Here is a 23,278-nt window from a genome sequence, read left to right as displayed (position 1 = left end):
CAGAAAATGAACAAAATTACAGTTTTAAACATAACCTATCAATAATTACTTTGAATGTAAATGACTAAATTCTCCACTCAAAAGACACAGAGTAGCTAAATGGAAAAAAAAAATACAAGATCCAACAATATGCTGTCTATAAGAGATTCACTTAAGCTTTAAGGGTACACATAGGGTACGCATAGGGTGAAAATAGAAGCATGGAAAAAGATGCTATGCATATCAACAAAATACCAGAAAACCAAAATTCAACAGCACCTTGAAAGGGTCACACACCACAATCAAGTGAGATTTATCCTGGGATTCAAGGATGATTCAAGATACATAAGTTAACAAATGTGATACACCATATTAGAAGACTGAAGGACTAAAAACATATAATCTCAACAGATATAGAAAGAGCATTTGACAAAATTCAATATCCTTTCATGATAAAAACTCAACAAATTAGGCAAGAAGGAATGTACTTCAAGAAAATAAAAGCCATACTTGTCAAGCTCACAGCTAAACTTTATACTCAGTTGTGAAAAACTAAAAGCTCTTCCTCTAAGATAAGGGACAAGATGAAGATGCCTACTCACCATGTCTATTCAACACAGTACTGGAAGTCCCAACCAGAGAAGTTAGGCAAGAAAAATAACTATAAGGCATCCAAATAGGAAAGGGGGAAGAATGCAACTGAACCCTTTTATTATGCCATATACAAAAAATCAACTCTATATGGATCAACAACTTAAACCTTAGGCCTAAAACTACAAAACTCCTACAAGAAAACAGAGAAGAGCTTCTTGACACTTGGTCTTGACAATTTTTTTTTTTTTTTTGGATATGACATTAAACATTCAGGCAACAAAACGAAACAAGTGGGAGTACATCAAATGAAAAGGTTTTTGCACAGCAAAGGAAACAATAAAATAAACCTAGGAAATGGGAGAAAATATTTGCAAACTATGTATCTGACAAGACATTAAAATCCAAAATCCATAAAGAACCCATACAACTCAATACCAAAAAATAAACACACATTTTTCTAAAGAAGACCTACAAATGACTTACAGGTATACATAAAACTCACTAACCACAGGGATATACAGAAATCAAAACTGCACTGTGATACCACCTCATACCTATCAGGATGGCTATCATCAGGAAGACAAGAAATAAGAAGTGCTGGTGAGGGTCTGAAGAAAGGAATCCTATTAATCGGAATGTAAACTGGTTACAGCCGTTAAGGAAAATAGCATGGAGGTTCCTCAAAAAATTAAAAATAGAGCTACTGTATGATCCACCAATCTTACTAATGGCTATATATGGAAAGGAAAGGAGATAAAATCACCATCTTGAAGAGAGATCTGCACTCCCGTGTTCATAGCAGGATTGTTCACAAAACTGAAAATACAAAATTAGCCAACAAAGAAGCATGTATGGTCTCTCATAAGTGGAATTTTAAAAAGTCGAACTTACAGAACCAGACAGAACGGTGGGTACCAGGGACTGGGGTGGGGAGAAGGATGGCTGGATGTCAAAGTACATAAGCTTTCAATTTTAAAGTGAGTAAGTCCTGGAGATCTAATGTATAGCATGATTACAGTTTATAGATTAAAGTTAACAGCAATAGTGATATATTGTATATTTGAAATTTGATAGAATAAAAGTTCTTATCACACCGAAAACAAAGCATGTAACTATGTGAAAAGATGGATGTGTTGATTAGTATGATTGTGGTAATCATTTCACAATTCATATATCAAAGCATCATGTGTACCTTAAATACATACAATTTCAGTGTCTCCACTGTACCTCAATAAAGCTGGGGAGAAAAGAGAATCAACCTAAATACTCATACCGAAAAAAATTCAGCAAGGTATCTGGGTATTAAATATGGTAAAACCAACAGCCTTCAAACACTAGTTAGTATAGTGAAATCTTATTGACCATAGAACACAAAAGGTAAACCTAATAAGATGTACCAGAATTACATGAAGAGAATTCAGTATGACTGAGGGATACAAATGAAGATGAGAACAGAAAAGCATATCACACTCCCAGGTAAGATATCAATAGCTTATCAGCTAAGCTACTGATAGGCTATCCATTCTCTAAATTTTTATAAATCCTCATTTTGTTTCTGTGTAAATATCTAAACCTCTGTCTACAACTAAGTAAGCTCTTAATATATAAAAAGCTCCCATTTATCAAAGCAAGCAAACAAAACCAAGCAGCCCAAAGAAAAATAGGCAGTTTACAGAATGACATTCATTCATTCTTGTCTCAGTCAGCGCGTACCGAGTGCTCACATACACCAGGTCCTATTCTAGGTGCCAGGCACAGAGCAGTGGGCGAGAGTCCCCGTCCACAGAGCACTCACACTTGAGGAGGGAGGCAGACAGGCAATAACCAAACAATATTCAGGTAGTAATAGTGCTATGAAGAAACGCTGAGTAGGATGAGGCGACAGTGTCCTGTGGGGAGGGAGCAGTGCTACATTCATTCACAGGGATGATTAGACGTTTCTCTGAGGAGGTGGCTTATGAGAGTTTGCTGTTTAGTTACTAAGTCGTGTACGACTCTTTTGCAAACCCATGGACTGTAGCCCTCCAGTCTCCTCTGTCCATGGGATTTCCCAGGCAAGAATACTGGAGTGGATTATGAGAGAGACTCTAACAAAGTCTTGAGCACCCGATGCAGACATCGGTAAGGGCAAGAGCGAGTTCCAAGGCACTGAATCAAGAGTGTGTGCGGCCTGGTTAGGGAGAGCACAGAAGCTTGTGTGGCAGAAGTAGAGTGAATGAGAGGCGGAGTGAGGTTAGGAGAAGAACAGAGGTAGGTACGACAGCCCTGAGTGGGGAAGGCCCTAGAGTAAGCTTTAGAAAGGGTTTAAGCTTTTAAGTGTGATGGAATCCATTGGGAGCTTTTCAACAGGGACAATACGCATTTATATGTTAAAGAAAAACAATATGGGGAAAATGGAATGAAGAAGTGCAAGAGTGGAGGTAAGTTTTGTCCGTATGAGAGGTGAAAAATGGCTCCTCGGTTTAGTTTTGACTTGCATTTTCTTGTGAGTGCAGTTGTAAACCTTTTGTGTATCTCAGAGTTACCTGTATGGTGAACTACTGGGGATGTGCGCAGATCTTACACGGTGCTCATGGAAATGTTAATTGGTACGACTGAGGAGGACAATTTGGCAATAGCTTTTTAAATGAAAAATGAATATAGAGTTTTATCGAGTCTTTTCAAGATACTTATCTTACAGATATATTTGCACGAGTGAAATTATGTATGTAAAAGGATATTAATAATAGTACTGTTGTTAATAGTAGAAGACTGGAAACAATCTAAATGTCTATCAGTAGGGAGTTGGTTATACAATTTATGGTACATCCATGCAATGGCATACTATACAGTAAGTGAATAAAACATAGAAAGGGACAGCTTTACACATGCTGATGGAACAATCTCGAGGCAGCCTAAGGGGAAAAGGCAAAAATGCATGACAGTGTTTATAGCAGGACGCTGTTTATCATCAAATGTATTTGCAAATATACAGGTTACCTCTGAAAGAATTTATCAATGTAGCTTGGAGATACTATGGGTTTAGTTCAAAACCACTGCTACAAAGCAAGTCACATGAATTTTTTGGTTTCCCAGGGCATAGAAAACTTATGTTTAGGAAATTCCATGGCTGTCCAGTGGTTAGGACTTGGCACTTTCATTGCCAGCACCCAGGTTCAGTTCCTGGTCTGGGTACTAAGATCCAGCAAGTCATGTGGTGTGGCCAAAAAAAAAAAAAAAAAGTTTAGATTGAAACATAGTCTGTTAAGTATACAATACCATTATGTCTAAAAAAGCAATGTACATACCTTAGTTAAAAACTTAATTGCTAAGAAAGTACTTTATTTCTATAAAAAATGCTAACCATCACCTGAGCCTTCAGTGAGTCATAATCTTTTTGCAATAGTAACACCCAGGATCACTGATCACAAGGTCACCATAATAAATATAATAAAGAGCTGAAATATTTCAAGAACAACTAAAATGTGACAGAGACACAAAGTGAGCAAATGCGGTTGAAGAAATGGCACAAATGAAGTTGCTTGACACAGGGTTCCCAACCTTCAATTTGTTAAACAGACAGAGCAGAATCTCTGAAATGTAATAAAGCAAAATGCAATAAAGTTAAAAAAGAAATGCAATAAAGTGAGGTGTGCCTGAATAATCAATTGGTAATGAGGTTGCCTCTCAGAAAGAGAGAAGGGGGACCAGGGGACAAAGGAGAGTTGCACAGCATACCTTGCGGTGTATACTGTTTTTCTCCATGTTCATGTTTTATTTATTAAAAAGATGTTTTAACATGAAAGAAAAAGATTATGTTAGAAAATCTGGCAGGGAAAGGTTTGCAGTAGTTATCAAAGGACCGAGAATTCTAAAGAAGGTAAGAGGAAGGTAAGGGATGATTTAACCTTCAAAGGTAGCCTCACTGTATATTCCTTAAATAAAAAGTATGCAATAATAGAATTGTGAGATTAATGGTTTTCCATCTGAGAAGAAAGTCACAAGAGAAAAAACAAGTTTAAATTGCTACAAGAGGAATTTTAATTAAATCTTACCAAAAAAATTCTTCCCAAATGTGTTTTGACATCGGATTAGGCTATTTAGCAAAGTTATGTATTTACAGGATACAATTACTTGCCACAAATGGCTTGGCTCTCAGTATTTCTGCAAACAAGTGAACTAACGGGACTGGGCTACATCAGTTCTGAGAGCAAAAAAATTTTTAGCAGTTAAAGAGTGAAAAAATGTTACTGGCAATATATAGCTTTTTAAATGAAAAATGGATATACAGGTTTTTTTTTTTTAAAGAAAAAACAAGAACTCAATTTTTTATTTCATCATTTCTTGCATTTGAAGTACTCCTCGATGACATCCTTGGCCTGAGACTCTTTGCCATAGTCCTTAACCACCACACAAGTGCAACAAACTACTTTACGGGGTTTTCCCTCTGTCAGTTTTACAGAGGCCTACATTCCCCTGGTTTCCTGTTGTCATCAACCTTAATCAGCTTGGTTTGGTGCTCAGCACAAAGTGCTTCCACTAACTTGACATACATACAGGCTCGTCACAGTGGGGTGCAAGCACTCATAGATGGGCTTGGCGCTTGTCTAAGGTTTTGGGAGCTTCGTGAATTCCACATGCTAGGCCATCGTGGATGAGGGTGGTCTTAGCACCTCTTGCAGAGCAGTATTAACGTCCATTACACCTCCAGCAGCAATGCCTTCCTTAGCCATGGCGGTGGGTTATCGGTGGAACAGAATCTTGAATGCATCCGAGCCTCCATGCGGCAGGGAAAGCTGGATATACAGTTTTATCAAGTCTTTTCAAGGTACTTATCTTACGGATATATTTGCACGAGTGAAATTGTACATGTAAAAGGATATTTAATAGTACTGTTGTTAATAGTAGAAGACTGAAAACAATCTAAATGTCCATCAGTATCATCTACTTAATTCTATTTATCTACATCTCAGGTTGCTTGTTGCTCTTCCTTAGTATGTCCAGGTAACTCCTGTAACCTCTGTAGTTCTAGGGGAACCAGAGCTCCAACTGCCCCAATTAATAATAGCTAAGACTGGGACTTCCTTGGTGGTCCACTGGTTAAGAATTTGCTTGCCAATGCAGGGGACATGGGTTCAAATCTCTGGTCCAGGAAGATTCCACATGACTCAGAGCAATAAAGCCTGTGCGCCACAACTATCGCGCCTGTGCTCTGGAGCCCAGGAGCCACAACTATAGCCCGTGCTCCACAACAAGAGAAGCAATGAGAAGCCCACACACTACAATTAGAGAGTAGTCCTGGCTTGCCGCAACTAGAGAAAAGCCTGCTCGCAGCAGTGAAAACCCGGTGCAGCCAAAAAAAATAAATAAATAAATAATAGCTAAGACCCATTGAGTGCCCAACACTGCTCTATGCACTTAGATCTACTAAGTTTTAAATTTTCACATCAATCTTAAAGGATAGATCCTCAGGGAAACTGAGGCACCAGAGGTTGAGTGATTCACTCAGAAACACATTGCTGGTAAGTGGAGAGCAAGGATGTGGCTTCTGAGTCTGCACCTTTGCATCTAGTCTAGCCCGTGCATATAGAGCCCTTTGCAGCATGAGAAGCCACTGCAAGAAGAAGCCCTTGCACTGCAACTAGAAATAAAGGCCCCACTCTCTGCAACTAGAGAAAGCCCAGGTGCAGCAACAAAGAGTCCATGTGCTGCAAAAAAGGCCCAGCACGGCCATAAAATAAAAAAGTAAATGAAACTCAGCTAGAAAGAAGCAACATGCAATGCATAGGAGTTGCCACCTGTAAAATCTCTTAAATGCACCACATACACATTAAGAGCTTCTCAGGTGGTGCTAGCGGTAAAGAACCTGCCTGCCAGTGCAGGAGGCATAAGAGACGTGGGTTTGATCCCTAGGTCGGGAAGATCCCCTGGAGGAGGGCATGGCAATCCACTCTAGTATTGTTGCCCAGAGAATCCCCATGGATAGAGGGGCCTGGTGGGCTACAGTCCATGGGGTCACAAAGAGTGAGACATGACTGAAGCAACTTAGAAAGGACACACGTTTAAGAAAAGACTGTACAGATGTAGGAAACAACTCATGGTTACCAAAGGGGAAAGTGGGAGAGGGATGAATTGGGAGGTTGGGCCTGACACATACACACTACTATATGTAAAACAGACAACTAATAAGAACATGCTCATAGCATGGGAACTCTACGCAATATTCTGTAGTGGCCGATATGGGAAAAGAATCTAAGGAGGGATATACGTATACACATAACTGATTCACTTTACTGTATACCTGAAACCAACATTTACAACACTGTGAGTCAACTATACGCCAATAAAATTTAATTTAAAAAAAAGAAAAGAGTATATGTGTTTACTCAGATGACACATCACTCAGATTTTTTTTTCAGGAACTTAGGAGATATTCCAAATCTCAACAGAAAGGCACCAATCCTGAGATTAATGCATGTAGCAATTTCCAGAACACAACTCACTTAATAAGACACAAAGTTATAATACGACAAAGCGTTGGTACCTGGTTGAGAAATACTGAACAAGAAGCATTCATACTAACTCCTCTTGATAGTGAGGTTCTCTGAGGGTACAAACCACATAATACTCATCTTTTTATCATTAGCTTCTAGGACAGTTCCCAGTACACCAGTTGTTCACTACATATTCATGGAGTTGAACTAGATAACCAACCAAGAAAAGTCACACATCACAGACTAAGGAATGACTGCACATCAGGCAATGTATCAAAATATCACCCTGGTGTGAGATCTTTCTGATTACATCTGGGCTTAGAGAACAAACTTCAGCTGCATGTGGTTCCTTCCTTCACAAGGAGGCCACCAACCCCAAGGACCACTTTAGTTACTTCTCATGCTGTAAGTGAATAAATTCTCAACTTTGTTTATCAGCCTTTAGTGAAACTCTTCAGTGGGAATCAGCCCTCGGGGACTGATCACCCTTGGGTGAACAGACATAAACCTGAAACTGTTTAGATGGGTCCCTAGGAGTGGACCTTTGGGTGCCCACAGAGGTGCAGTCATATTGACACAGCCAGTGAAACTTTCTCCAGTGTTCTAATGGTTACTGTAGGAGCATTCGGGAAACCAACTGTATCCCACATTTGCAGGGCTGGGCCCCTGGACTGTATTCTTACCTCTGTAATCCCCATACAGGTTGGGAAGGAGGGTGCTATTGGCCCAGGTGTAGAAATGCTTAAGAAGTTTGATCTCTGAGAAACGGTGAGAAAAGCTCTTGTGGATAGCTTGACGGAGGTAAAATCTATTGGAGTTCTGCGTCGAGTAGACTGTAGTCATCAACAGGGTAAGGAAAAGGATTTGTGCTAGTACAGAAGCGAGAAAACCATAGGTGAATTTGAAAATGAAATTTCAATTCTTTGAAATTCTCTATATGATCAGACTTATGGAAGCCAAGGGGAAGGCGGGGAGGGAGAGGGATGGGCTGGGATTTTGGGGTTGGTACATGCAAACTACTATGTGTAGAATGGATAAACAACAAGGTCCTGCTGTATAGCACAGGGAATGATATCTAATCTCCTGGGATAAACCATAATGGAAAGAATATAAAAAAAGAATGTGTATATATATATAACTGAGTCACTTTGCTGTAGAGCAGATTGGCACAACATTATAAACCAATTACACTTCAATTAAAAAAATTCTCTATACATTTTTCTTCATTTTTCCCTAAGCATATAGACTCTCACAGGTCAAAAACAGTCAAAAATTGAACTTTCACTTGATTCAACTTAATAATTGTCAGAGATAAGCCAAAGCATTTGGCTCCTGGTGATATCTGTATGTGCAGCAATAGATATGTATATATTCCTTCCCAGAATTCTCTTGCCACTGATCAGAAATTATACTTGGGATACATAAAATCTTCCACAAAAAATGCTTTATTTTAGTTCTAAGGTCTAAATGACCCCCCAGACAACTCCCTCGGTCTCTTCCCATCCCTCGTTATCTATAGATTGTCTCAGTTCACATGACAAAAACAGAATTTGTCTATTTTGGTCCAGAGAATCCAACAACCCAAACACTAGGTGTGCTGGACCTTGTACTTACAGGACAGGTATTTTTCAAAGCATATTCATTCTCCCTCCTCCCTGTGATGCTGATCAAGTTTCAAGATTACATTCTGCAGACAGAGGAAGTGACTTCCTCAAGCACACAATTAGACCATAAGTTCAGGAGGCCCTCCATTCACCGTACAGCCTTACGTAAGCCTTACGTACAGCCTTAATAGCATCCAAACTGTTTTGAGGTGAATACTTTAATATACTTCCCCCCCTTCTAGGTTTTCCATTTTATTCTCACTCCCCCTTTCCTTGCTGGGAAATGTGTTGATGTATAAACATGTTACCGTCTTCTCTCCATACCTAAAACATCTCCTGTCAACTTGCAGAACTTCTCTTTCAAGGTTCTTTCTGGGCGCTTAACTGGACTGTTCATAGTGGGGGCTACATAGATGGAGTTGTTCTTATCTCTTGAACCGGGTAATGATGAAGGACATCTTGCTGTCAAAAATTCAAATGTAGGTCACAAAAAGGTTATATTTCGTTAAGTAGTTATTCATCAACATCTGCTGAGCATCTACTATGAGTATCTCCTATTAAATGCTGAAATGGAGAAAAGAAGTTACACAAGCAATACTTCCCAAACTACCATCAAAGACTTAAAAAAATATTTCCAATCCATCAGGGACTAATACTTTTGTAAAATACAGTAAAAAACTAGAAAACTGACACAGAACAGAGACCTATAAAATACAAGAAAAATGACACAGAAGCCCCATTTTGAAAATTAGATTCAATAGGCCTAAAATTAGGCCGCCCTTTCTAAAGGCTTATTCTGAATTTCTCCACTTATCTTGGACCAGAACCAAACAGTTTTGTCAATGGATTACCTAATGGGAGTACTGTTCCAGAGTGGTGGTTCTCACTGTAAAATGGGCAGGGGGATCACCTGGAATTGTGTTGAAATGCAGTTTCTGGGGTAAGGCCTAACAGCCTGAATTTCTGACAATTCCAGGGAAATGCCAGTGCTGTTCTCCAGCCCACACTGTGGGCAGAAGAATCTAGAGACGTGTAAATCAAGATGGGGAGAGAGAGGGAGTTAGACTGTGACCTAAAACATGTCAGCCTGTAGGAGCAAAGTGCTGAGGGGTCACTGGTGAGAAGAATAAACCTCCTTGAGGAATTCAGAGAAGGTGGCCCAGAGGCAGTGACAGAGGACATTTGTTTTAAATGAGTCAGACAGAATTCTCTAGATGGATAAAGATGAGGACAAGAAAGAAAGAAAGTCACTTTAGCAGAGGGAACAGCAATTCAAGAGATGGAGAAATGAAATGAGGACTGGGAAGGCAGTTTGAAGTCAGATTACTAGTTTTTTAATCTCACAAGGAATGAGATGCCAACCCCTTAGCAGCTTGTCCACCACTCAGCTTAAGAAATAAGTGGCAGCTGAGACAAAACCTGCTGTGTACCTCCTTGATGGTATCCCTTCTTTCTCTTCAGAGCTAATCCTCTCCTAAAATTTGGAGTTTATCCTCCTATGCACCTCATTAAAAAATGTGTCTCTAAGCAAGGCATGCATTTCTTGCATGATTAAAATATTGTGTTAAAAGACTTCCCCGTAGCGGGGTGTGGGTTCTATCCCTAGTCGGGAAACTAAGATCACACATGTGGTGCAGCCTGGCTGAAAACAGAATGTTGTGTTAATTTTTCTGCCATTTGCTTTTTGGCCACCTTTTGTTTGGGAGTTTCATCTGCGTGAAATGAGTGGCTCTAGTCAGTTTTATTCAGACTTCCTCAGCCTTGGTGACTGAGTTGGGAGCGGGATTTAGGATTATTCTTAGTTTATAGCCAATGGTGATATTATTAACTGAAATGAGAAAACAGTAAAGAAGTGAATTTGTGGGGCAGGCAAATAATTCTGCTTGGGGCGTGTTTGAGACAGCTGTAGGCATTCAGATACAGAGGGTGAGCAGTTGGAAATAGCACCTGGGGCTCAAAGCTAGAAACACGAGGAAGGAATCTGGAATACAGGGGAGAGTTGAAGCTCTGAGTGACCTCCAGAGGGACAGATCATAAGGAGTTCTGGTGACCCACTGGTTGGTCTTGGGTCAGGGAGGGGGCATGATGGCTGGTTAGAGACAAGATCCCTGAGTGGATAAATTTATCTTAGTCAGTGAGGTGGCTGGGAGTGCACTGTTCTGATATATAATTTGCTCTTTGCAAAATGAGATATTAGTTACAAGTATTAGTTGAATTACCCCAGAGTGCCAAGATCCTCCTGGTTTGATGTTCCTTCTCCCTGTGAAGTTGTGGCAGCCTGTTCAGCATCAGTGAGTAGAACAGTGTGAGGAAGATCACCTAGACAGGAAAGTTAGAGGAGGCAATAATAATGAGCAGACATCATAGAATCCAAGAAGGGGGCACCGACAGGTAGAGGTGAAGGTGGGTATGACTGTTACATCTCAGTGATCTGGCCCATTATATTTATGGAACACTCAGGATTAAGTAATTTCATTGTTATTTTTGCATAACTACAAAGACATGGCTGATATGTTGATATTTATATTTTTGCCTGTAGTCTTTAATCTGCTTGGCTAGGAAAACCTCCTAAACTATCAAATGATTTGTGATGCTTTGTATAAATTGTTCAGTAACACCTGTCTTTGGGACAACTTGGATGAGCAAGACTGAAGAAGCTATGCTTTTGAAAGTGCCAGTTTTGCTGAAGAAGGCATGGAATTTTAGAACTGAGTAAGCTTCTGTTAGGGGAAACAAGTACCCCCCACCACTCCTTAAATTTCCTTGGAGAGGAGGAAGTGCTCCAGTCCTCAGAGAACAAAGGACAAGAGTAATTCTTTCTGGCCCACTGCCGCACTCTTTGCTGTGAGGGTGTCGCAGGTGTGTTTGCTCTGCAGACCTGGAGCTGCCCTCTAGTGGACGGCCTCAAGGACTAGACTTGAGGCGGACGCGCCAAGCTGCTTCAGTGTCCGAGACTCTGTGCGACTCTATGGACTGCAGCCCACCAGGCTCCTCTGTCCGTGGGCCTTTCCAGGCAAGAATACTGGAGTGGGCTGCCGTGTCCTTCTCATCCCGACCCAGGGATTGAACCCGAATCTCTTACATCTACCCAGGATTGGCAGGTGGGTTCTTTACCACTAGCACCACTAGGAAATTACTACAAAGTACACTTGATGGACTTCCTTGGTAGTCCAGTGGTTAAGTCCATCTGCCTTGCAATGCAGGGGACGTGGGTTTGATCCCTGGTCGCGGAACTAAGATTCCATATGCCGCAGAGTAACTAAGCCCACATGCTACAACTGAGCCCATGCACCACAACTACAGAGTCCCATGCTCCCTAAGGAAAGATCCTGTGTGAGGCAAATAAGATCCGGCGCAGCCAAAAAAAATACACTTGGCCATAAGTGAAATGAAAGTTGCTCAGTCGTGTCTGACTCTTTGTGACCCATGGACTATTCAGTCCATGGAATTCTCCACACCAGAATACTGGAGTGGATAGCCTTTCCCTTTTCCAGGGGATGTTCCTAACCCAGGGATTGAACCCAGGTTTCCCGTGTTGCAGATGCATTCTTTACCAGCTGGGCCATAGGAGTTCAACCAAATTCTCTCTGTAGCAATACTGATAACTAAGTTAACACATTGGTTTTCTATCTCTTCTATTCCTCTTTTTATACTTTCTAACTTTTAAAAACTGACATACATTATAAAAAGTTTGAAAAAATTTAGAGACTTTAAGAAACTTTAAAAATTTGGAAAGTTAAAGTGTTAGTTGCTCAGTCGTGTCTGACTCTTTGCTACCCCATGGACTATAGCCCGCCAGGCTCCTCTGTCCATGGAATTTCCCAGGCAAGGATACTGGAGTGGGTTGCCATTTCTTTCTCCAGGGTATCTTCCCAACCCAGGGATCAGACCTGGTCTCCAATATTGGCAGGTTGATTCTTTACTGTCTGAGCCATCCATTAATTATTTTTGTCTTCAACTGAACTAGTTCTCCACACCATTACATTTTCTATAACATTTTCAATGGTTGCTTAGTATCCTATTACACAGATATGGTTGTCTTATAACACATTAAGCAATGAACTATTCTTGAACATTTAAATTGTTGTCAATTTTATCATTATAAACCACTATGAATTTTCTCAGAAGAGACCCTTAGAAGTGAAACTTAGCGAAGGGATGTAGAATTTGAAGGCTTTCACTGTATAGACTGCCTAATTTTCCTCAACCAGCATTGAGTGCCTATTTTCCCTGACAAATGGAAACACAAATACACAATGCAAATCACTGTGTATTCATTTGTTTTTCTCTGCCACTGTTAAAAGCAAAATTGAATCTTATTGTTCTAATTTATTTGACCGGTGAAGAGGAGCTTTTTAACAGTTTTTTTTTGGGGGGGGGGTCATTGAAATAACAAAGGTTTTTTTTAGCTTTAAAAAAGTATTTACACATACTTAACCCCACACTTTTTGGTGCATAATTCTATAACTTTTGACAAATATATAGAACTGAGTATCCACTGCTATAATCAATATACCTTACAGTTTCATCACCCCAAAAAATTCCCTTAGTGGTCAACCCTTTCTCCAACCCTCATCTCTGCCAACTACTGAGTGATTCTCCATCCATCTAGTTTTTACTACTTGCAGACTGTCATATAAATGGAAACGAAAAGTATGCTTTGGGAACAGGTTTCTTTCACTTAGGATTCATTTACAATAGTACATCTGAGATTCATCCATGTCATTACACATACCAGTAGTTTGTTTCATTGATGAGTAGTCTTCTACCATATGGATGTTCCCCAGTTTATCCATTTAGCAGTTGACAGGTATCTGAGTTAGTTCCATCCTTGGCAATTATTACTGGCCACACCATGTGGCATCTTATTAATAATTCCCTGATCAGGGATCAAATTTGTGCCTAACACAGTGGAAGTGTGGAGTCTTAACCACTGGACCACCTAGGAAGTCCCATTCTTGGCAATTATGAATAATAAAGCTGCCATAAGTATTCACAGAGTTTTGTGTGAATATAGGTTTTTATTTCTTTTGGGTAAGTACCTAGGAGTGAAATTTCTAAGTTATTACTTTTGCAGGAAACTGGCAAACTGTTTTTCAAAGTGTCTATGCCATTTTTACATTTCTACACATTCTACCACTGATGAATGCGAGTTCCCAGGTACTCTGCATCTTCACCAGCATTTGGTATCATCAATATTTTAGTCATCCTACTCCAGACAATACTCCAAAGCTACAGTTATCAAAACAGCATGACACCGGCACAAAAACAGAAATATGATTCAAAGGAACAGAATAGAGAGCTCAGAAATAAAGCCACACACTTATGGTCAATTAATCTAACAAGGAGGCAAGAATATCCAAGGGAGAGAAGACAGTATTTTTAGCAAGTGGTCCTGGGAAAGTTAGACAGCCACATGTAAATCAATAAAATTGGAACACATACATAAAAATAAAACTAAAAATTGCTTAAGGACTTAAATAGACGTGACATCATACAACTGTTAGAACACAGGCAAAACATTCTCTGACATAAATGGTACCAATGTTTCCCAAGGCAATAGAAATAAAAACAAAAATAAAACAATTGGGGCCTAGTCAAACTTCTAAGCTTTCGTACATTGAAGGAAACCATAAATGAAAACAACAACAACAACAAAATACACCTACAGACTGGGAGAAAACAACTGCAAATACTGTGACCAACAAGGGATTAATCTCCAAAATATACACACAGGTCATACAACTCAGTAACAAAAAACCAATCCAATTACAAAATGGGGAGAAGACCTAAATAGACATTTCTCCAAAGAAGACATACAGATGGCCAACAGGCACATGAACGATGCTTATCATCACTAATTATTAGAAAAAGGCAAATCAAAACTACAGTGAGGTACCACCTCACACCAGTCTGAATGGCCATCATCAAAATGCTGGAGAGGGCGTGGAGAAAAGGGAACGCTCCTACACCATTAGTGGTAATGTAAATTGGTGCAGCCACTAAGGAAAATAGTATGGAGGTTCTTCAAAACTAAAAATAGTGTTGCTTATGATCCAGGAAACCCATTCCTAGACAGAAATCCAAACAAAACTCTAATTCAAAAAGGTACATGCACCCCAATGTTCAAAGCATTTACAAATTGTTCTGGCTTAAAACTCAACATTCAGAAAACCGAGATCATGGCATCCAGTCCCATCACTTCATGGCAAATAGATGGGGGGAAAAATGGAAACAGTGATTTTGGGCTCCAAAATCACTGCAAATGGTGATTGCAGTCATGAAATTAAAAGACGCTTGCTCCTTGGAAGAAAAGCTATGACCAACCTAGACAGCACACTAAAAAGCAGAGACATTACTTTGCCAACAAAGGTCCGTCTGGTCAAGGCTATGGTTTTTCCAGTGGTCATGTATGGATGTGAGAGCTGGACTATAAAGAAAGCTGAGTGCCGAAGAATTGATGCTTTTGAACTGTGGTGTTGGAGGAGCCTCTTGAGAGTCCCTTGGACTGCAAGGATATCCAACCAGTCGATCCTAAAGGATGCTGAAGCTGAAACTCCAATACTTTGGCCTCCTGATGCGAAGAACTGACTCCTTGGAAAAGACCCTGATGCTGGGAAAGGTTGAAGGCAGGAGAAGGGGACGACAGAGGATGAGATGGTTGGATGGCATCACTGACTTGATGGACATGAGTCTGAGTAAGCTCTGGGAGTTGGTGATGGACAGGGAAGCCTGGCATGCTGCAGTCCATGGAGTCACAAAGAGTCAGACATGACTGAGCCACTGAACTGACTGACTGATGTTCACAGCAGCACTGCTTACAACAGCCAAGATGTGGAAACAACTTGAATGTCCAACGACAGATGAATGGATAAAGATGTGGTTCATATTTACAATGGAATTCCACTCAGCCATTAAAAAAGAATAAAAGAATGTCACTTGCAGCAACAAAGATGGACATAGAGATTATCATACTAAGTGAAGTCAGAATGACGCCATACCAGTATATCACTTATATGTGGAATCTAAAAAGTGATACAAATGAATTTATCTACATAAAACAGAAACAGACTCACATATATAGAAGACATATGGGACTTCCCTGGTGGTAATGTATAAGAATCCACCAGTCAAGGCAGGGTACACGAGTTTGATCCCTGCTCTGGGAAGATTCCACACGCTGTGGAGCAACTAAGCCTGTGCATCACAACTACTGAGCCTGCAGGCCTAAAGCCCATGCTCCACAGCAAGAGAAGCCACCCCAATGATAACCGTGTACACCACAATGAAGAGAAGACCCGGCTCACCACAGCCCGAGAAAGCCCATGCAAAACAACGGAGACCCAGTTCAGCCAAAAATAAACAAATAAAATTATTAAAAAGAGAGACAAGACATATGGTTACCTGTGGGGGGGGGGGGTGGTGGATAAACTAGGAGACAAATTAGATAAATTAGCAGATACAAACTACTGTATATAAAATAGATAGTTCAGTTCAGTCGCTCAGTCGTGTCCGACTCTTTGCGATCCCATGAATCGCAGCACACCAGGCCTCCCTGTCCATCACCAACTCCCGGAGTTTACTCAAACTCGTGCCCATCGAGTCGGTGATGCCATCCAGCCATCTCATCCTCTGTCGTCCCCTTCTCCTCCTGCCCCCAATCCCTCCCAGCATCAGGGTCTTTTCCAATGAGTCAACTCTTCGCATGAGGTGGCCAAAGTATTGGAGTTTCAGCTTCAGCATCAGTCCTTCCAATGAATATTCAGGACTGATCTCCTTCAGGATGGACTGGTTGGATCTCCTTGCAGTCCAAGGGACTCTCAAGAGTCTTCTCCAACACCACAGTTCAGAAGCATCAATTCTTCGGTGCTCAGCTTTCCTCACAGTTCAACTCTCACATCCACATATGACCACTGGAAAAACCATAGCCTTGACCAGACGGACCTTTGTTGGCAAAGTAATGTCTCTGCTTTTTAATAGGCTATCTAGGTTGGTCATAACTTTCCTTCCAAAGAGTAAGCGTCTTTTAATTTCATGGCTGCAATCACCATCTGCAGTGATTTTGGAGCCCAGAAAAATGAAGTCTGACACTGTTTCCACTGTCTCTCCATCTATTTCCCATGAGGTGATGGGACCAGATGCCATGATCTTAGTATTCTGAATGTTGAGCTTTAAGCCAACTTTTTCACTTTCCTCTTTCACTTTCATCAAGAGGCTTTTTAGTTCCTCTTCACTTTCTGCCATAAGGGTGGTGTCATCTGCATATCTGAGGTTATTGATATTTCTCCTGGCAATCTTGATTTCAGCTTGTGCTTCTTCCAGCCCAGCGTTTCTCATGATGTACTCTGCATAGAAGTTAAATAAGCAGGGTGACAATATACAGCCTTGACATACTCTTTTTCCTATTTGGAACCAGTCTGTTCTTCCCTGTCCAGTTCTAACTGTTGCTTCCTGGCCTGCATACAGGTTTCTCAAGAGGCAGGTCAGGTGGTCTGATATTCCCATCTTCTTCAGAATTTTCCACAGTTTATTGTGATCCACACAGTCAAAGGCTTTTACATAGTCAATAAGGCAGAAATAGATGTTTTTGTGGAACTCTCTTGCTTTTTCGATGATCCAGTGGATATTGGCAATTTGATCTCTGGTTCCTCTGCCTTTTCTAAAACCAGCTTGAATATCTGGAAGTTCTCAGTTCACATATTACTGAAGCCTGGCTTGGAGAATTTTGAGCATTCCTTTACTAGCATGTGAGATGAGTGCAATTGTGCTGTAGTTTGAGCATTCTTTGGGATTGCCTTTCTTAGGGATTGGAATGAAAACAGACCTTTTCCAGTTCTGTGGCCACTGCTGAGTTTTCCAAATTCGCTGGCATATTGAGTGCAGCACTTTCACAGCATTATCTTTCAGGATTTGAAGTAACTCAACTGGAATTCCATCACATCCACTAGCTTTGTTCGTAGTGATGCTTTCTAAGGCCCACTTGACTTCACATTCCAGGATGTCTGGCTCTAGGTGAGTGATCACACCATTGTGATTATCTGGGTCGTGAAGATCTTTTTTGTACAGTTCTGTGTATCCTTCCCACCTCTTCTTAATATCTTCTGCTTCTGTTAGGTCTATACCATTTCTGTCCTTTATTGAGCCCATTTTTGCACGAAATGTTCCCTTGGTATCTCTAATTTTCTTTTTTTTTTTTCTTCTAATTTTCTTGAAGAGATCTCTAGTCTTTCCCATTCTGTTGTTTTCCTCTATTTCTTTGCATTGATCGCTGAGAAAGGCTTTCTTATCTCTCCTGGCTATTCTTTGGAATTCTGCATTCAAATGGGAATATCTTTCCTTTTCTCCTTTGCTTTTAGCTTCTCTTCTTTTCACAGCTATTTGTAAGGCCTCCTCAGACAACCATTTTGCCTTTTTGCATTTCTTTTCCTTGGGGATGGTCTTGATCCCTGTCTCCTGTACAATGTCACCAACCTCCGTCCATAGTTAATCAGGCTCTCTATCAGATCTAGTCCCTTAAATCTATTTCTCACTTCCACTGTATATTCATCAGGGATTTTATTTAGGTCATACCTGAATGGTACAGTGGTTATCCCTACTCTCTTCAGTTTTAGTCTGAATTTGGCAATAAGGAGTTCATGATCTGAGCCACAGTCAGCTCCCAGTCTTGTTTTTGCTGACTGTATAGAGCTTCTCCATCTTTGGCTGCAAAGAATATAATCAATCTGATTTCGGTGTTGACCATCTGGTGATGTCCATGTGTAGAGTCTTCTCTTGTGTTGTTGGAAGAGGGTGTTTGCTATGACCAGTGCGTTCTCTTGGCAGAACTCTATTAGCCTTTGCCCTGCTTCATTCCGTACTCCAAGGCCAAATTTGCCTGTTATTCCAGGTGTTTCTTGACTTCTTACTTTTGCATTCCAGTCCCCTATAATGAAAAGGACATCTTTTTTGGGTGTTAGTTCTAAAAGGTCTTGTAGGTCTTCATAGAACCGTTCAACTTTGGCTTCTTCAGTGTTACTGTTTGGGGCATAGGCTTGGATTATCATGATATTGAATGGTTTGCCTTGGAAACGAACAGAGATCATTCTGTCATTTTTGAGATTGCATCCAAGTACTGCATTTCGGACTCTTTTGTTGACCATGATGGCTACTCCATTTCTTCTAAGGGATTCCTGCCCACAGTAGTAGATATAATGGTCATCTGAGTTAAATTCACCCATTCCAGTCCATTTTAGTTCGCTGATTCCTAGAATGTCGACATTCACTCTTGCCATCTCCTGTTTGACCACTTCCAATTTGCCTTGATTCATGGACCTAACATTCCAGGTTCCCATGCAATATTGCTCTTTACAGCATCGGACCTTGCTTCTATCACCAGTCCCATCCACATCTGGGTATTGTTTTTGCTTTGGCTCCATCCCTTCATTCTTTCTGGAGTTATTTCTCCACTGATCTCCAGTAGCATATTGGGCACCTACCGACCTGGGGAGTTCCTCTTTCAGTATCCTATCATTTTGCCTTCTCATACTGTTCATACTACTTATCTATAAAATAGATAAACGGGGTCCTATTCTATAGCACAGGAAACTACATTCAGTATCCCATTAATAAACAATGGAGAAGAATATGAAAAAGGTTACACATATAATGGAGTCATTTTGCTGTATAACAGAAACCAACACAACACTGTAAATCAACTATGCTTAAATTTTAAAAAGTGTCTTTCATGGAGCAAAATGTTTAATTTTGATGAAGCCCTATTTATCAATTTTTTCTTTTTTGAATTGTGCTTTCAGTAGAGTTAATATAAAAGAACTCTTGAAATGCAAGGAGATCAAACCAGTCAATTCTAAAGGAAATCAACCCTGAATATTCATTGGAAGGACTGATGTTGAAGCTTTGATACTTTGGTCACCTGATGTGAAGAGCCAACTCACTGGAAAAGACCCTGATGCTGGGAAAGATTGAGGCAGGAGGAGAAGAGGGCAGCAGACGGTGAGATGGTTAGATAGCATCACTGACTCAATGGACATGAATCTGAGCAAACTTTGAGAGATAGTGAAGGACAGCTGTAGTCCATGGGGTTGCAAAGAGTTGGACACAACTGAACGACAGAACAACACAAGAACTCTTTGCCTAACCTAAGGTTACATAGATTTTCCCGTATATTTTCTTCTAAAAATAGTTTTATATAATTTTTTCTTCTACAAACTCTTACACTTGAGTATATAATTCCTTATTAAAATTTTTAAACATACATAAAAATTGGAAGATACAAAAGTTTAACATTTCACTGTATTTACTTTTTGGAACCATTTGAAAATAACAGATACCATGACATTTCATACCTAATTAAAGGTAGTTCTCACTTTGCATGGCAGTATGGGATCACATAAATGATCTTGCATGCTGAAACTGTGCAAGGTGATCTTAATCATCAGTGGGGAAAATTATGATTGTTCTGTGACATCTAAAAATGCAGGAGACTTCCCTGGTGGCTCAGTTGTTACAACTCCTTGCACTCGAAGCAGAGGGCCTGGGTTGGATCCCTGGTCAGGGAACTAGATCCTGCATGCTGCAACTAACACCTGGTGCAGCCAACTAAATTAAGAAATAAAAAATAAAGACAATCTTCTACCTCAGGGGAAAAAAAAAAAGGGATGTCAAAACATTAAAATCTCTTATCATGGGCTACAAAGGTACAAGGAAAAATTTATTTATTTATTTTTAACAAGGAAAAATTTAAAAGCAGTAGAATTAGTATGTAATTTAGAACATCAGAAACATTAAGAGTTAAAGTTATTTCTTGAAAAGAAAAACTTATCAAGACGAATTTGAACATAAGTTAGAATTTGGGGACAGCATCTTTTCTGTCCGTTTGGTGAACTGTCATACTGTTTTAAGTTTGCACTGGCTTCCAGCCTCTTATCCTTTCTGCTTTCGATGCTGTGAAATATCTCCTAGAGTTAATTTAATATTAGTTTTTTTTTTTTTTTTTGCCAGTGTTACTTCCTCCAGGAGGTCATCATCCTTTCCCTCATAACCAATTTCTTTATTTACGTTGGTAAGTTCAACTTCACTAAATTCATCTGGCCACCAGGCAATCTTCCTATGGGAGCTGCTTCTCAGATAACTCCATTCACACTCTTATTTCTTTTCTTTTTATTTTTTTATATTTTAATTTTTTTTGGAGGGAGGCACATGTCACGCAGCAGCGTGAACACCCAATCATTATGCTCTCACACTCTATTTCAAATTTCACTTTGCGTTATCATGTTGCTAATTTGTTGCATTTTTGTCTTTTGGGGCCAAATTCCTCTTTCCATTATCCATTTTACGGTCAAATGTCACAGTTTATGACTGAGAGACAAGAAAGTAACAAACTATACAATATGCTGTCTGTACATAAATGGGATGGCCAGTGACCAGCCACCCAGGCTTTGATATGTGACAGGACTGGTCATGGATCATGACGGACACCTAAAAATACATGTTGTGTATGTAGTGAAACATGGGCTGAAGGTCTAGTAGCGGCTGGTGTTTTATGTAATCACTCATAGTTGATACACCATGCTGAGATTTGAACTGTCTTGCTGACAACTGGTGTTATTTAACTGAACCATGGTAACTGAAATTCATGCACAAACTACAACAGTTCAAGGCCAGGACTGCCTGTTTTTAAGCATGTGCCTCCTAAAAACTGGAGCTTCCCAGGGAGTGCTAGTGGTACAGAATCTGCCTGCTGATGCAGGAGATGAAGGTTCGATCCCTGGGTCAGGAAAATCCCCTGGAGAAGGAAATGGCAACCCACTCCAGTATTCTTGCCTGGAAAATCTCATGGGGTTTTCCTGACAGGCTACAGTCCATGGGGTCGGTCGGACGTGACTGAGCACACATGTGCGAAGTTCAAGCCTCCTAATAATCAGGCCATTTTCATATCATTATCACACGTAAGGAAATGACCAATAACTTCCTAGAATACTGTCTGATCCATATTAAAAATGGCTCATTTATTTCAAGGATCTAGAACAGCCCTCCCTCATTAACTTTTCTCTTGTAATACTGACTTTTCAGAGAAACTAGGTTTGCATTCACAGTGATACCACCCGAAGCGTGATCCATGGATGAGCACCCATCACTTGGCAACTAGCTGATTTCAGAACCTTGGGCCCCACTCTGGAACGCCTGTCCTCCATTTTGGTGTGTATCTTTTTAAATTAGTTATGCTTGGAAATAGTTAAGGCCTTTCAACAGATTGAGTATTTGTTTACAACAATGGAATTTTTTAGACTATTTAATCACTACCACTCCTCTTAACTGGATCTACTAAGTCTATTTTCATGTTTCTAATTATTTTAAGTTTGATCATCCTGGTCGATTGATTTGATTCTCAATAATGACATCTTCACTTCAAATTCTGAATTCTTAAAATCTGCAAATCACGTTTTTCATTTCCTCAAAGTCTTTCTCTGTGTGTCTGCTATAACAGAATCTCTTTAAGAGCCCCTGTTATTTTTTTGGTCTGTCTCTTCCAGCAGTTCTTATTTAAAGTCTACCTACTCCTTGTGCTCTGTTCATCTTTTAGGATCAGTTCTTCTCCAGCGGGGCTCTTCTTTGGAATCACCTGGGAAGTTTATGACATTCTGGGCCTTGGATCCCATCTCCAGGGATTACGATTTGACTCATCTGGAGAGAGACCTGGCACCAAATGTTTTAAAAGCTCCCCAGGTCTGCTTGTGGGTTCTTAAAGCAGAAGTAATCCTGTCACCAAAATTCAGAATGCTGGAACCTCTACAGGACAACTTGGTTTCTTCAACATATAGACATTGTAAGAAAAGTAGCAAGAACAGAGAATGAGGGAGAGAGATCAAGGGATGAAGAAATTATAGATTACCTTTTTTTTAAGTCTCTTTAAAAAAAAAAAGTATTATTTATTTATTTGGCTGCACTGGGTCTTAGTTGTGGCATGTGGGATCTAGTTCCCTGACGAGGGATTGAACCTGGGCCCCATGCATTGGGAGCACAAAGTCTTACCCACTGGACCACCAGGGAAGTTCCTAGATTATGTATAAAAATGCATGAGACAGGACTTCCCTGGTGGCCCAGTGGGTAAGAATCTGCCTGCCAGCGCAAAGGATATGAGTTTGGTCCCTGGTCTAGGAAGATGCCACAGGCCACAGAGCAACTAGGTAGCTGTACCACGACTACTGAGCCCTCAGGCCTCAAAGGAGAGCCTGCGTGCAGCAGCAAAGACCTGGCACAGTTAAAAAAAAAAAAAAATACATGCGACAGAGCAACTCACTGCAACACATGGACCTCATTTAGATCTTGATTTGAACAAAACAACTATAAACACTCAGGAGACAACCGGGAAAATGTGAACACTGATTGGATTTTTAAAAACTGTAGTAAAATACACATAACAAAAAACTTACCATTTTAAAATATACCTTGACAGTTTTAAGGTGACCAGTTCAGCAGTGTTACAGACATCCACACTGTTTTTGTGTGGATATCAGGAAATTGTTAATTTATTTAGGTGTGATAATGGCTTATATTTTTGATTTATTTATATATATATATATTTTTATATTTTTGTTTTAAAAAGAAGAGTGTTTGTCTTTTGAAAAT

The 23,278-nt window shown here is 40.1% G+C and overlaps 1 protein-coding gene and 1 pseudogene across 1 annotated transcript in view; both read right to left on the bottom strand.

Moving 5' to 3' along the window:
• The window catches only part of PKD1L3 (polycystin 1 like 3, transient receptor potential channel interacting), a 77,656-nt gene that overhangs the window by 12,111 nt on the left and 42,267 nt on the right, over positions 1-23,278 (bottom strand). The window contains exons 22-24 of the mRNA XM_061140528.1: positions 10,870-10,969; positions 8,975-9,112; positions 7,730-7,915 (exon numbers count right to left, since the gene is read on the bottom strand). Of these exons, the coding sequence (XP_060996511.1) occupies positions 7,730-7,915; positions 8,975-9,112; positions 10,870-10,969 (424 nt within the window). The remainder of the gene's footprint in view (positions 1-7,729; positions 7,916-8,974; positions 9,113-10,869; positions 10,970-23,278) is intronic.
• Positions 4,884-5,348, bottom strand: LOC133050783 (small ribosomal subunit protein eS12-like; annotated as a pseudogene).

Source organism: Dama dama, chromosome 4 (assembly GCF_033118175.1).
Source record: "Dama dama isolate Ldn47 chromosome 4, ASM3311817v1, whole genome shotgun sequence".
Taxonomy (NCBI): domain Eukaryota; kingdom Metazoa; phylum Chordata; class Mammalia; order Artiodactyla; family Cervidae; genus Dama; species Dama dama.
The sequence above is the reverse complement of the archived record's forward strand: the minus strand, read 5'-3'. Positions and strand labels throughout refer to the sequence as shown.